The following is a 16,274-nucleotide window of genomic DNA, read 5'->3' as shown; positions in this document are numbered from 1 at the left end:
CTTCTATTGAGTAAGTAGTCAAATGAAGGGTCCCAAACCACTTAAAAACCAGGGTTCCAGCATTACAGATCACTGCCTGTTGCTCAGTTCAATGTTCTACAATTCTTAGAAGAACAAAATAAAAAGAAACCCCAAAGACAGTGATGACTGACAAATACATGCACAGATGAAAGACTGGAAGCCCTTCTTGAAAGAAAATAGTTTGCTTGTTTGTTGTTATCCGAAAGATAGGACCAAACTCTAGTACAAGGTAGACTTCAATTAACTGAAGACTCCCATAAAGAGTTTCAAGATTTTTCAAAGAACTAATTTGTGCCTTTGATCATTTTTTTCTACTATATTTTTGTCCTACTTCATTATTTTCCTATCGTTATTATTCTCTTTCTACTTTGAGGGGTTTTTTTGTTCATGTTCTAACTTATTATGCTATATGTATCCCACATGCTTTGCTATGTATTGTTTTTGTTATCCTTAAGTTCTGGGTATTTTTTAAACTTCCATTAGGACTTCTTTAACCCATGAGTTATTTAGAAAAATAGGAGTTTATTTAACTTTTTAAGTTCTAACTTAATTGCATTGTAGTTAGAGATTACAGTCTACATACATAATACTTAATTTTTAAGTCTTCTTAGCCTTAACCCTAGTGCATGATTGGTTTTTGTAAATGTCCCATGTACACTTGAGGAAAATATATTCTGGAACACTCCCCAGGATATATGTTAGGCCACAAAACAAGTCTTAAATTTATTAAGATTGAAATCATATCACACATCCTTTCTGACCACAATGGTATGAAATTAGGAATCAGAAGAAGAAAACTGGAAAATTCACAAATATGTGAGAATTAAATAACATGTTACTGAACAATGGGTCAAAGAAGAAATCAAAAGAAAAATCAGAAAATACCTTGAAGCAAATGAAAATGTAATGTAACATACTAAAACGTATGGGATGCAGCAAAAGCTGTTGTAAGAGAGAAGATCAGAGAGGTACCTACGTTAAGAAAAAAAGTTCAAATAAATAACATTAAGAAAAAAGTTCAAATAAATAACCTAACTTTATACTAGGAACTAGATAAAGAAGAACAAACTAAGCCCAAAAGTTAGTAGAGGAAGGAAACAACAAAGATCAGAGTGGAAATAAATGAAATAGATACTATGAAAAAATAGAAAAGGTCAGTAAAGCTTAAAGCCACTTTTAAAAGATAAACAAAATAGGTAAACCTGTAGCTAGACTTACCAAGGAAAAAAGAGAAGACTCAAATAAATTAGAAGTCATAAAGAGAAAAACAACTATCGTGTATTAATGTATATATGTGGAATCTAGAAAAATGGCACAGATGAACCAGTTTGCAAGGCACAAATAGACACAGATGTAGAGAGCAAATGTATGGATAACAAGAGGGGAAAGTGGGTGGTGGTGGTGGAATGAATTGGGAGATTGGGCTTGCCATATATACACTACTATGTATAAAATAGATAACTAATAGGAACCTGTTGTATGGCACAGGGAACTCTACTCGCTGTACAGTAGAAACTAACACAACATTGTAAAACAACTATACCCCCCCAAAAAATAATAATAAAACTGCTAATCAAAGAAGAAAATAAATAGATTAGAAATGAAAGAGGAGACATTAAAGGAACAATCCTGGATACTCCAGAAGCCAGGAAATAGAGACACATTAAAAATAATATTTCTGGGGCTCGGGAGAAGATGGCGGAAGAGTAAGACGCAGAGATCACCTTCCTCCCAACAGCTACATCAGAAATACATCTACACGTAGAACTGCTCCTATAGAACAGCCACTGAATGCTGGCAGAAGACCTCAGACCTTCCAAAAGGCAAGAAACTCCCCCACGTACCTGGGTAGGGCAAAAGAAAAAGGAATAAACAGAGGCAAAAGAATAGGGACGGGACCTGCACCAGTGGGAGGGAGCCATGAAGGAGGAAATGTTTCCACACACTAGAAGCCCCTTCGCAGGCGGAGACAGTGGATGGCAGAGGAGGGAAGCTTCACAGCCACAGAGGAGAGTACAGCAACGGGTGTGGAGGGCAAAGCGGAGAGATTCTCACAGAGGATCGGTGCCGACCAGCACTCACCAGCCCGAGAGGCTTGTCTGCTCACCCACCAGGACGGGCAGGGGCTGGGAGCTGAGGCTCGGGCTTGGGTCGGAAGCCAGGAGAGGGCTGGGGTTTGCTGCATGAACACAGCCTGAAGGAGTTAGTGCGCCACAGCTAGCGGGAGGGAGTCCGGGAGAAGTCTGGAGCTGCCAAAGAGGCGAGAGACTGTCTTTCCTCTTCACTTCCTGGGGTGCAAGGAGAGGGGATTAAGCACGCCGCTTAAAGGAGCTCCAGAGACAGGCGTGGAGGTGCTGAAAAGACAAGAGACTTTTTCTTGCCTCTTTGTTTCCTGGTGTGAGAGGAGAAGGGATTAAGCACGCCACGTAAAGGAGCTCCAGAAACAGGCGCAAGCCTCGGCTATCAGCGCGGACACCAGACACGGGCATGAGACACTAAGGCTGCTGCTGCATCCACCAAGAAGCCTGTGTGTGAGCACAGGTCACTCTCCAGACCTCCCCTCCCGGGAGCCGGTGTAGCCCACCACTGCCAAGGTCTCGAGATCCAGGGACAACTTCCCCAGGAGTATGCACAGCACGCCTCAGGCTGGTGCAACGTCACACTGGCCTCTGCCGCCACAGGCTTGTCCCGCATCCGTACCCCTCCCTCCCCCGGGCCTGAGTGAGCCAGAGCCCCCAAATCAGCTGCTTCTTTAACCCTGTCCTGTCTGAGCAAAGAGCAGATGCCCTCAGGCGACCTAAGCGCAGAGGCGAGCCAAGTCCAAAGCTGAACCCCAGAAGCTGTGCGAACAAAGAGGAGAGGGGGAGGTCTCTCCCAGCAGCCTCAGAAGCAGCGGATTAAACCTCCACAATCAACTTGAAGTGCCCTGCATCTGTGGAATACCTGAATAGACAGCGAATCATCCCAAGTTGAGGAGGTGGACTTTGGGAGCAAGATATATTATTTTTTCCCCCTTTTTCTCTTTTTGTGAGTGTGTATGTGTGTGCTTCTATGTGAGATTTTGTCTGTATAGCTTTGCTTTCACCATTTGTCCAAGGGTTCTGACCGTCCCTTTTTTTTTTTTTAACTTTTAAAAATTTTCTTCTTAATAATTATTTTTTATTTTAATAGCTTTATTTTATCCTACTTTATCTTCTTCCTTTCTTTCTTCCTTTCTCCCTTCCTTCCTTCCTCCCTTTCTTCCTTCCTTTCTTCTTTTCTTTGTTCCTTCCTTCTTTCCTTCCTTCCTTTCTTTCTTTGCTTTCTATTTTTTCTGCCTTTTATTCTCAGCCGTGTGGATTAAAGGCTCTTGGTGCTCCAGCCAGGCATCAGGGCTGTGTCTCTGAGGTGGGAGAATCAACTTCAGGACACGGGTCCACAAGAGACCTCCCAGCTCCACGTAATATCGAACGGTGAAAATCTCCCAGATATCTCCATCTCAACACCAAGACCCAGCTTCACTCAACGACCAGCAAGCTACAGTGCTGGACACCCTATGCCCAACAACTAGCAAGACAGGACCACAGCCCCATACATTAGCAGAGAGGCTGCCTAAAATCATAATAAGGCTACAGACACCCCATAACACACCATCAGATGTGGACCTACCCACCAGAAAGACAAGATACATCCTCATCCACCAGAACACAGGCACTAGTCCCCTCAACCAGGAAACCTACTCAACCCACCAAACCAACCTTAGCCACTGGGGACAGACACCAAAAACAACGGGAACTACGAACCTGCAGCCTGCGAAAAGGAGACCCCAAATACAGTAAGATAAGCAAAATGAAAAGACACAAAAACACACAGCTGATGAAGGAGCAAGGGAAAAACCCACCAGACCTAACGAAGAGGAAATAGGCAGTCTACCTGAACAAGAATTCAGAATAATGATAGTAAAGATGATCCAAAATCTTGGAAATAGAATAAATAAAAATGCAAGAAACATTTAACAAGGATCTAGAAGAACTAAAGAGGAAGCAAGCAACAATGAACAACACAATAAATGAAATTAAAAATACTCTAGATAGGATCAGTGGCAGAATAACTGAGGCTGAAGAACAGATAAGTGACCTGGAAGATAAAATAGTGGAAAAAACTACTGCAGCACAGAATAAAGAAAAAAGAATGGAAAGAACAGAGGACAGTCTCAGAGACCTCTGGGACAACATTAAATGCACCAACATTCGAATTATAGGGGTCCTAGAAAAAGAAGAGAAAAAGAAAGGGACTGAGAAAATATTTGAAGAGATTATAGTTGAAAACTTCCCTAATATGGGAAAGGAAATAGTTAATCAAGTCGAGGAAGCACAGAGTCCCATACAGCATAAATCCAAGGAGAAACAAGCCAAGACACATGTTAATCAAACTATCAAAAATTAAGTACAAAGAAAAACTATTAAAAGCAGCAAGGGGAAAACACAAATAACACACAAGGGAATCCCCATAAGGTTAACAGCTGATCTTTCAGCAAAAACTCTGCAAGCCAGAAGGGAGTGGCAGGACATATTTAAAGTGATGAAGGAGAAAAACCTACAACCAAGATTACTCTACCTAGCAAAGATCTCATTCAGATTTGATGGAGAAATTAAAACCTTTACAGACAAGCAAAAGCTGAGAGAGTTCAGCACCACCACACCAGCTTTACAACAAATGCTAAAGGAACTTCTCTAGGCAAGAAACACAAGAGAAGGAAAAGACCTACAAGAACAAACTCAAAACAATTAAGTAAATGGTAATAAGAACATACATATCGATAATTACCTAAAATGTAAATGGATTAAATGCTCCCCCAAAAGACACAGACTGGCTGAATGGATACAAAAACAAGACCCATATATATGCTGTCTACAAGAGACCCACTTCAGACCTAGGGACACATACAGACTGAAAATGAGGGGATGGAAAAAGATATTCCATGCAAAGAGAAATCAAAAGAAAGCTGGAGTAGCAATTCTCATATCAGACAAAATAGACTTTAAAATAGAGACTATTACAAGAGACAAAGAAGGACACTACATAATGATCAAGGGATCAATCCATGAAGAAGATATAACAATTGTAAATGTTTATGCATCCAACACAGGAGCACCTCAATACATAAGGCAAATGCTAACAGCCATAAAAGGGGAAATTGACAGTAACACAATCATACTAGGGGACCCCACTTTCACCAATGGACAGATCATCCACAATGAAAATAAATAAGGAAACACAAGCTTTAAATGATACATTAAACAAGATGGACTTAATTGATATTTATAGGGCCTTCCATCCAAAAACAACAGAATACACATTTTTCTCAAGTGCTCATGGAACACTCTCCAGGATAGATCATATCTTGGGTCACAAATCTAGCCTTGGTAAATTTAAGAAAATGGAAATCATATCAAGTATCTTTTCTGACCACAACGCATGAGACTAGATATCAATTACAGGAAAAGATCTGTAAAAAATACAAACACATGGAGGCTAAACAATACACTACTGAATAACAAAGTGATCACTGAAGAAATCAAAGAGGAAATCAAAAAATACTTTAAAAAAAAATGACAATGGAGACACCCATTTGGAGGACCCAAAACCTATGGGATGCAGCAAAATCAGTTCTAAGAGGGAAGTTAATAGCAATACTATCCTACCTTAAGAAACAGGAAACATCTCAAATAAACAACCTAACCTTGCACCTAAAGCGATTACAGAAAGAACAAAAAAACCCCAAATTTAGCAGAAGGAAAGAAATCATAAAGATCAGTTCAGAAATAAATGAAAAAGAAATGAAGGAAACGATAGCAAAGATCAATAAAACTAAAAGCTGGTTCTTTGAGAAGATAAACAAAATTGATAAACCATTAGCCAGACTCATCAAGAAAAAAAGGGAGAAGACTCAAATCAATAGAATTAGAAATGAAAAAGGAGAAGTAACAACTGACACTGCAGAAATACAAAAGATTATTAGAGATTACTACAAGCAACTGTATGACAATAAAATGGACAACCTGGATGAAATGGACAAATTCTTAGAAATGCACAACCAGCCGAGACTGAACCAGGAAGAAGCAGAAAATATGAACAGACCAATCCCGAGCATTGAAATTGAAACTGTGATTAAAAATCTTCCAACAGGGCTTCCCTGGTGGCGCAGTGGTTGAGAATCCGCCTGCCTATGCAGGGGACACGGGTTCGTGCCCCGGTCTGGGAAGATCCCACATGCCGCAGAGCGGCTGGGCCCGTGAGCCATGGCCACTGAGCCTGCACGTCCGGAACCTGTGCTCCGCAATGGGAGAGGCCACAACAGTGAGAGGCCCACATACCACAAAAAAAAAAAAAAAAAAAAAAAAAAAAAATCTTCCAACAGACAAAAGCCCAGGACCAGATGGCTTCACAGGCGAATTCTATCAAACATTTAGAGAAGAGCTAACACCTATCCTTCTCAAACTCTTAAAAAAGATAGCAGAGGGAGGAACACTCCCAAATTCATTCTATGAGGCCACCATCACCCTGATACCAAAACCAGACAAAGACATCACAAAGAAAGAAAACTACAGACCAATATCACTGATGAACATAGATGCAAAAATCCTCAACAAAATACTACCAAGCAGAATCCAACAGCACATTAAAAGGATCATACTCCATGATCAACGGGGTTTATTCCAGGAATGCAAGGATTCTTCCATATACGCCAATCAATCAACGTGATACACCATATCAACAAACTGAAGGAGAAAAACCATATGATCATCTCAATAGATGCAGAGAAAGCTTTTGACAAAATTCAACACCCATTTATGATAAATCCCTGAAGAAAGTAGGCACAGAGGGAACTTTCCTCAATATAATAAAGGCCATATATGACAAATCCACAGCCAACATCATCCTCAATGGTGAAAAACTGAAACCATTTCCACAAAGATCAGGAACAAGACAAGGTTTCCCACTCTCACCACTATCATGCAACATAGTTTTGGAAGTGCTAGCCACAGCAATCAGAGAAGAAAAAGAAATAAAAGGAATCCAAATCAGAAAAGAAGTAAAGTTGTCACTGTTTGCAGATGACATGAAACTATACATAGAGAATCCTAAAGATGCTACCGGAAAACTACTGGAGCTAATCAATGAACTGGGTAAAGAGCAGGATACAAAATTAATGCACAGAAATCTCTGGTATTCTTATACACTAATGATGGAAAATCTGAGAGTGAAATTAAGAAAACACTCCCATTTACCATTTCAACAAAAAGAATAAAATATCTAGGTATAAACCTACTTAAGGAGACAAAAGACCTGTATGCAGAAAATTACAAGACACTGATAAAAGAAATTAAAGATGATACAAATAGATGGAGAGATATACCATGTTCTTGGATTGGAAAAATCAACATTATGAAAATGACTCTACTACCGAAAGCAATCTACAGATTCAATGCAGTCCCTATCAAAGTACCACTGGCATTTTTCACAGAACTAGAACAAAAAATTTCACAATTTGTATGGAAACACAAAAGACCCCAAATAGCCAAAGAAATCTTGAGAACGAAAAATGGAGCTGGAGGAATCAGGCTCCCTGACTTCAGACTATACTACAAAGCTACAGTAATCAAAACCAGAAATATAGATCAATGAAACAGGATAGAAAGCCCAGAGATCAACCCACACACATATGGTCACCTTATCTTTGATAAAGGAGGCAAGAATATACAGTGGAGAAAAGACAGCCTCTTCAGTAAGTGGTGCTGGGAAAACTGGACAGCTACATGTAAAAGTATGAAATTAGAACACTCCCTAACACCATACACAAAAAGAAACTCAAAATGGGTTAAAGACCTAAATGTAAGGCCAGACACTATCAAACTCTTAGAGGAAAACATAGGCAGAACACTCTATGACATATATCACAGCAAGATCCTTTTGACCCAGTTCCTAGAGAAATGGAAATTTTAAAAAATAATAAACAAATGGGACCTAATGAAACTTAAAAGCTTTTGCAAAGCAAAGGATAACATAAACAGGACCAAAAGACAACCCTCAGAATGGGAGAAAATAGTTGCAAATGAAGCAACTGACAAAGGGTTAATCTCCAAAATTTATAAGCAACTCATGCAGCTCAATAACAAAAAAACAAACAAATCCAAAAATGGGCAGAAGACCTAAATAGACATTTCTCCAAGGAAGATATACAGATGGCCAACAAACACATTAAAGAATGCTCAACATCATTAATCATTAGAGAAATGAAAATCAAAACTACAATGAGATATCATCTCACACTGGTCAGAATGGCCATCATCAAAAAATGTAGAAACAATAAATGCTGGAGAGGGTGTGGAGAAAAGGGAACCCTCTTGCCCTGCTGGTGGGAATGTAAATTGATACAGCCACTATGGAGAACAGTATGGAGGATCCTTAAAAAACTACAAATAGAACTACCGTATGACCCAGCAATCCCACTACTGGGCATATACCCTGAGAAAACCATAATTCAAAAAGAGTCATGCATCAGAATGTTCATTGCAGCTCTATTTACAATAGCCAGGACATGGAAGCAACCTAAGTGTCCATGAGCAGATGAATGGATAAAGAAGATGTGGCACATATATACAATGGAATATTACTCAGCCATAAAAAGAAATGAAACTGAGTTATTTGCAGTGAGGTGGATGGACCTGGAGTCTGTCATACAGAGTGAAGTAAGTCAGGAGGAGAAAAACAAATACCATATGGTAACACATATATATGGAATCTAAGAAAAAAAAAAGTCATGAAGAGACTAGGGGTAGGATGGGAATAAAACACAAACCTACTAGAGCATGGACTTGAGGATATGGGTAGGGGGAAGGGTAAGCTGTGACAAAGTGAGAGAGTGGCATGGACATATATACACTACCAAATGTAGGGTGGATAGCTAGTGGGAAATAGCCGCATGGCACAGGGAGATCAGCTAGGTGGTTTGTGACCACCTAGAGGGGTGGGATAGCAAGGGTGAGAGGGAGGGAAACGCAAGAGGGAAGAGATATGGGAACATATGTATATGTATAACTGATTCACTTTGTTGTAAAGCAGAAATTAACGCACCATTGTAAAGCAATTATTCTCCAATAAAGATGTTAAAAATAATAATAATATTTCTAAGATTGATGTCGAAGAGTGTACTGACTCTGGAGATTGGGCAAGATGGTACAGTAGAAAGACCCTAAGCTCACCTCCTCTCACAGGCACACCAAAATTACAACTATTTGCAGAACAACCATTGATGAAAAATGTTTGGAACCTACCAGAAAAGATCTTCTACAACTAAAGATATAAAGAAGGTACCACAACGAGATGGGTAAGAGAGGCGGAGTTGTGATATAGTCAAGTCCCATACCCCCAGGTGGGCAACCCACAGTGGGGAGAGTAATTACAATTGCAGAGGCTCTTCCAAAGGAGTGAGGGGTCTGAGCCCCGTGTTGGATTTCGCAGCCCAGGGGTCCTGCACTGGGAAGATGAGCCCCCAGAGCATTTGGCTTTGAAGGCCAGCAGTGCCTACTTTCAGGAGTGCCAGAGGGCTGGAGGAAATAGAGACTTCACTCTTAAAGGGTGCACATGAAACCTTATACTCCTGGTCCCAGAGCAGAAGCAGTAATTTGACAGAAGCTTTGGTCAGACCTACCTGTTGATCTTGGAGTGATCTCGCAGCTCACCCTGTGAACACAGACACTGGAGGTGGCCATTCTGGGGAGCTCATTCTACCTCATGGACACTGGTGCTGGCAAGCGCCAGTTTTTAATTCTCCATCTACCTTATTAGCCTCGGGACCCAGCCCTACCCTGGCCCAACAGACTAGGTACCAGTGCTGGGATGCCTCAGGCCAAGCAGCTAACTGAGCAGAGACAGCTCTACCCATTAGTAGAAGGGCTGCCTTAAAACTCCCTGAGCCCAGAGCTCCCGGGACACGGCTCTGCCTACCAGAGGGATCAGGACACAGCCCTACAAACTAGTACACAGACATTAGATTTGGGGCCCCTAGGGCCCTCCACCCAGAGATGCTGGGACACAGTCAGCAGCCCCAGAAATCCCTGGGCCCTTGCAACAGCCTGTGGTGAGCCTTCTCTAGCCTCAGGACCACTGTTATCCACCAAGGGGTGGACATCAGCCACAATACAACTGCAGCCCTGCAGCCTGTGGAACTGGCCATTCCACCAGCAGGCCAGACCCTGCCCTCACACTGGCTGGGCCCTGGCCTTGCCCATTAGCAGGCCTATACAAGCTTCAGGACAGCCCAGACCCTGCAACCAACTGTGTTAGGAACTAGCCACAGCCACCAGTGATTGGACAATAGCTCTGGGACCCCTGAGCCCTGCATCCAGTTCCCAGAACTCAGTTCTGCCCACCAGTAGGCTAGCATTAGGCCCAGGATCTGGCTTCATCTACCAGGGGGCCGGCAATAGCCCTGAGGTCTTCTGGACCCTGACTCCATTCTCCAGTGAGCCACAGCAGTCAGCCTGTCACAAAAGAAGGACCCATGCAGCCCATATAGGGGCACCACTAGAGCATGTAGCTCTGGTGATGAGAGGGGTGTGTGCTGCCGAGATGCATAGGACATCTTCTACAAAAGGTCACTTACCCAAGGCTGGGAACTGTAACCAACCTACCAGACACAGAAAAATTTAAAAAGCAAGTTAGGCAAAATGAGGCAACAGAGGGACATACTCCAAATGAAGGAACAAGAGAAAACCCCAGAAGAAGAATTAAGTGAAATGGATAGGCAATCTACCTGAGAAAGAGTTCAGGGTAGTGATTGTAAAGATGATCAAAGAACTTAGGAGAAGAATGAATGCACAAAGCAAGAAGTTAGAAATTTTTAACAGAGTTAGAAACTATAAAGAACAACCAGAGATGAAGAATACAATAACTGAAATGAAAAATACACTAGAAGGGGCTTCCCTGGTGGCGCAGTGGTTGAGAATCCGCCTGCCGATGCAGGGGACACGGGTTCGTGCCCCAGTCCGGGAAGATCCCACATGCCGCGGAGAGGCTGGGCCCATGAGCCATGGCCGCTGAGCCTGCACGTCCGGAGCCTGTGCTCCGCAATGGGAGAGGCCAAAGTGGTGAGAGGCCCGCGTACCGCAAAAAAAAAAAAAAAAAAAAAAAAAAAAATACACTAGAAGGAATCAACAGACTCTATGATACAGAGGAATGAATCAGTGAGCTGGAAGACAGAGTGGTGGAAATCACTGATGCTGAACAGAAAAAAGAATAAAAATAAATGGGGACAATTTAAGAGACACCATCAATCACACTAATATTTGTATTTTAGGGGTCCCAGGAGAAGAGAGAAAGAAAGGGGCTGAGAACATATTTGAAGACATAATAGCTGAAAACTTCCCTAATCTGGGAAAGGAAACAGTCACCCAAATCCAGGAAGCACAGAATCCCATACAGGATTAACCCAAAAAGGAACACACCAAGATACATTGATTAAAATGGCAAAGATTAAAGATGAAGAAAGAATATTAAGAACAGCAAGGGAAAAGCTACAAGTTGTATACGAGAGAACTGTCATAAGGCTATAAGCTGACTTTTTAACAGAAACTCTGCAGGCCAGAAGGGATTGGCACAATATATTTAAAGTGATGAAAGGGAAAACCCTACAACCAAGAATACTCCACCCAGCAAGGTTCTCTTTCAGAATTAACGGAGAAGTCAAAAGTTTTACAAACAAGCAAAAGCTAGCAGAGTTCAGCACCACCAAACCAGCTTTATAAGAAATGTTAAAGGAACTTCTCTTTTCTATTTCACTTAAAAGAAAAGGCCACAACTAGAAACATGAAAATTATGAATGTATAAAGCTCATCAGTAAATAAACAAACGGTTAAGGTAGGAAATCATCCACACAGAAAGCCAGTAGAAAAGTTAAAACACAAAAGTAGTAAAAATCATTTATATCCACAATAAGCAGTTACAGGATACACAAAACAATTTGTTATAAAACATGTCAAGAACAGTAATCATGAGGGGAAAACAAATATAGGGTTGTTAAAATTCATTTGAAATTAAGAGATCAGCAACTTAAAACAACACATATATGTTTTAAAACCACACACACATATACATACACATACACGGATTGCTATATATAAGCCTCATGGTAATCAAAAATCTACAATAGGTACATAGAAAAAAAGGAAGGAATCCAAACATAACACTAAATATAGTCATCAAATCACAAGAGCACAAAAGAAGGGGAAAGAAAGACCTACAAAAACAACCCCCCAAAAATTAACAAAATGGCAATAGGAACATACATATTGATAATTACTTTAAATGTAAATGCACTAAATGCTTCAATCAAAAGACACAGTGGCTGAATGGATACAAAAACAAGACCTATATATATGCTGCCTACAAGAGACTCACTTCATATCTAAAGACACACATACACTGAAAGTGAGGGGATTGAAAAAGATGTTCCATAAAAATGGAAATCAAAAGAAAGCTAGTGAAGCAATACTTATATCAGACAAAATAGAGTTTAAACAAAGACTGTTACAAGACACACAGAAGGTCATTACATAATGATCAAGAAGTCAATCCAAGTAGAAGATATAACACTTGTAAATATCTGTGCACCCAAAATAGAGCACCTAAATACATAAAGTGAATATTAACAGACATAAAGGGAGAAAACGACAGTAACACAATAATAATAGGGTATTTTAACATGCCACTTACATCAGTGAATAGATCACCCAGACAGAAAATCAATAAAGAAACACTGGCCTTAAATGAAGCATCCAACCAGATGGACTTAATAGCTACATATAGGACATTCCATCCAAAAGCAACAGAATACACATTCTTCTCAGTTGCACATGGAACCTTCTCTCCATGATAGATCACATGCTAGACCACAAAACAAGCCTTGGTAAATGTAAGAATAGTGGAATCATATCAAGCATCTTTTTATGACTACAACTCTACAAGAATAAAAATTAACTATAAGAAAAAACTGCAAAAAACACAACCCATGGAGGCTCACCTACATGCTACTAAACAACCAGTGGATCACTAAAGAAATCAAAGAGGAATTAAAAAATTACCTGGAGACAAATGAAAATGAAAACATGATAAATTAAAAACACCTATGAAACACAGTAAAAACAGTTCTAAGAGGGAAGCAATACAAGCTTCCAATCGTAAACTACTACTACTCACTTCTGCCAGAAAAGAACAACACCTTCATAGGTGGCATTTGTTGAATGAACTGTAATACAGAAAATAAGAAAATGGAATAGAAAGGAGACATTTGTAAAGTTTTGCAGATGTGAAAGTACTATTACCAAGATTTCTAGATGTTTTGGTTTGTAAGAAAGGAAAAAGCATTCCACTTTCCCCATTTCCAGTATAACATATATTTTCAAAGCTCATTGCCATCTTTATTTTCAACAGGGCTCCATCATTTATTAGTTAGCATCTTTAGGATGCAGGATGAAGTTTAGTGGCTGAACTAGCTGCACAAAGGAAGCTCAGTCTTCTTCCTACCTGTAAACATCTCTCCCTGCAATAGCAGCACTGCAAAAATAACCTCACTGAACCACTTGAACAAACTCCAAAAGGAACTTCAACCACTCACCTGGATGCAAGCCAGAGGCTCGTTCGTCCAAATCGAGTATCCACCCACTAAATATATTCTCTCATTATGGACAGCAACTCCAGATTCATTTTGGCCTAAAGTAAAGAGAAGTGAATAAAAGAGGAAAAATAAATCCATTTCCTTGCATGTCTTCATTAACCCTTCTGCCACTGAGGGATACAATTTCCCTCTGTGGCACACTTGTATATTCCACAGGATTTCTGCCTCAACTAATCACTGTCTCCCAGTTCTCAGAGGGAAGAATTAACCACTCTCAGAGAATGACTCTGTGTTGGGTCAGAATCCGGCCATAACACTTAACAGCCAGCCAAGTTAGTAAATACAGCATTAAATACAGCAATAATCCACATAGAACTAAGATTTATACTATGTTGTATGCCATTAGTTTATATGGTATAGCTTAGGAATGCAAAACACCTCTTGTACTACAAATGCTTTTAAGCAAGTGCTTACATTTGTAACGGCTGCAACCACAAGAAGCCAATAAAACAGAGCCATGCCCCTAGTGTGCCCCAAATGAAGACAAATGACAGAAAAGATTGATAAAGTTACGACCCTTCTTTTCTTTTCATACACAACAGTTTTAAGACTATATTAAAGTTCCTGAGCTGGGACCAGCCTGGGTAGTCCCTAGATACTGACACGCCAAAATGATGAAAGGTTCCTCCCCCACTTAAAAAAGAAGACAGAATAACTCACTACTACATATTCTTCCCTGGAGGCCATCAGAGAGTGAGATAGTCTCTTTTTATTGATGGGCTGACACAGGATTGACTCAGGTAATAAATAAGCTGGATCCTACAGCAAACAGAATCACAGATCGAGGGACCAAGGGGCTAAGGTACCACAACAGCAACTTAGAGTTAAGTGGTTGTAGGTGGGCCTCAAAGATCATTTTCGCAAAAACAGGAGCCCAATACAAAGCATCTAAACCTCTCACACTGGTTATGCCCACACTGTGGCCTCCAAAGCAGCAGCTGTGAGTGATTGAGTGCCCACTGAGCATATTAAAATGTCTTGAGGCAATAGTCCAGCCCACCCGTTTGAGTTTGCAATTTTCCTATTAGAGCAGCCTGGAAGGGATCTTAATCACGTAGGCCGAAAAGGGAGGACAAGTTTTCAACTTCACAAAAAAAAGTCAGGGGTAAGCTGTTCGCTGCTTTCATTTTATTCCCCTGTGGGGTGAGTATGGTCCCTACCTAGTGCTACCCCGTGGTAATGCTTGGGTGGGTCTGTGTGGCCAGAAGTGCTGCCAAACCCCCATGCACAGAACATCTCTAAGGTTTTGTCTTTAGGAGAATACGGGCAGAAAGGATATTTGACACTGACAAACAATGAAGACCATTCTCCTGCACTCACGAGAAATAAGAGGACTAAAAGTAGTGAGAAGTAAAAAATAAATTGCTCCTGTGAAGAGTCATTACCTCTTTCAGCGCCTGGTTCCTCCTACTTACACCGATGTTTCTACGTGAATACTGATTGACAATAATGGACCTGACATGTCTCTCTTGGCAACGTGAAAACACACACAAAGGTAGCACAGGCCCTGAGAAACCAGATATTCAGCCACCTGATTGAGTCCGATTTTGTGAGATAAACTATGCACACCTTTCTGGGTAATAAAAGCAAGTTGTTCTACCACCATGCACTTAATATTTACAACTGCACTACAGATATTTAAGAAAACAAGTTTGGCGACTTCCTGAATCTCTGCTTTTCCTGATTTACTCAATCAAGGGTACTTGCCAGTCAACAGGTTAAAATTACAACGCGTCCACTGGTCAGCGTCCATGTTGTAGGCATCTATATGCCGCACGAGGACCCGGTCGTTATTGTAGTCCAGGTCATTGCCTCCAAGAACATAAAGCTTCCTTTGAACAGCAGCCATGGAATGGTAGACCCGCCTCTGCAGCATGGGGCTGCGGCTTATCCACTTATTCTGAGACAAAAAAGAGAAAAAAGAAACTCAGGTGAATTCTGTTAAGTGGAGACCTCCAGGGCAGAAAACAGCAGTGCCTCATTAGTAGTGGGGACTCTAATGTTTATCAATCACATTCTATTTGAATGTTGTTTATATACTTTGAAAGGTATGGGCTTCTTGCCCGAGAACAAGTGCAGAAGAGCCCACATGTTCTAACTCTATTTGCAACTTACATAAGGCATTTCCTCTTCCTTGGGTTGCATTTTGAATTTGTAAGGGGAGCATATGAGAATTTAGAAGTTTTCATGACTGGTTATTTCTCCCAGTTGAGAGAACTTAGTCCTGCAAATGACTTAAGAGTACAAGTGCATGGTTAGGTATACTGTGTACGGTGGTATAATGATAACAAAACAGGCTCTGGATGCAGAATGCCTGAGTTTATCATCTGTGTGTGACTCTGGCAATTTACTTAACCTGTCTGTGCCTGTTTCCTCATCTGTAAAATAGAGATAACAGTACCCACCTGACAAGCCTGTTGTGAAGATTAAATGAGCTAATACACCTAAAGCATTTAGAACAATGCCTGGCACATATGTCCAATAATATGCACTTTTTAAAAGTTATTGTGATATAATCATTGGCTGCCCAAGGACC

At 40.8% G+C, this 16,274-nt stretch overlaps 1 protein-coding gene across 9 annotated transcripts in view; it reads right to left on the bottom strand.

Annotated features, from left to right (window-relative positions):
* Window positions 1–16,274, bottom strand: part of KLHL32 (kelch like family member 32) — a 235,391-nt gene that overhangs the window by 18,360 nt on the left and 200,757 nt on the right. For all 9 annotated transcript variants that reach the window (XM_067011495.1, XM_067011502.1, XM_067011496.1 and 6 more), the window contains 2 exons: window positions 15,446–15,638; window positions 13,679–13,773 (listed from right to left, as the gene is read on the bottom strand). In XM_067011495.1, coding sequence (XP_066867596.1) covers window positions 13,679–13,773; window positions 15,446–15,638 — 288 coding nt within the window. The remainder of the gene's footprint in view (window positions 1–13,678; window positions 13,774–15,445; window positions 15,639–16,274) is intronic.

This window comes from Kogia breviceps, chromosome 13, assembly GCF_026419965.1.
Source record: "Kogia breviceps isolate mKogBre1 chromosome 13, mKogBre1 haplotype 1, whole genome shotgun sequence".
Taxonomy (NCBI): Eukaryota; Metazoa; Chordata; class Mammalia; order Artiodactyla; family Physeteridae; genus Kogia; species Kogia breviceps.
Note: the sequence above shows the minus strand (reverse complement) of the source record. Positions and strands in the feature narration are given on the sequence as shown.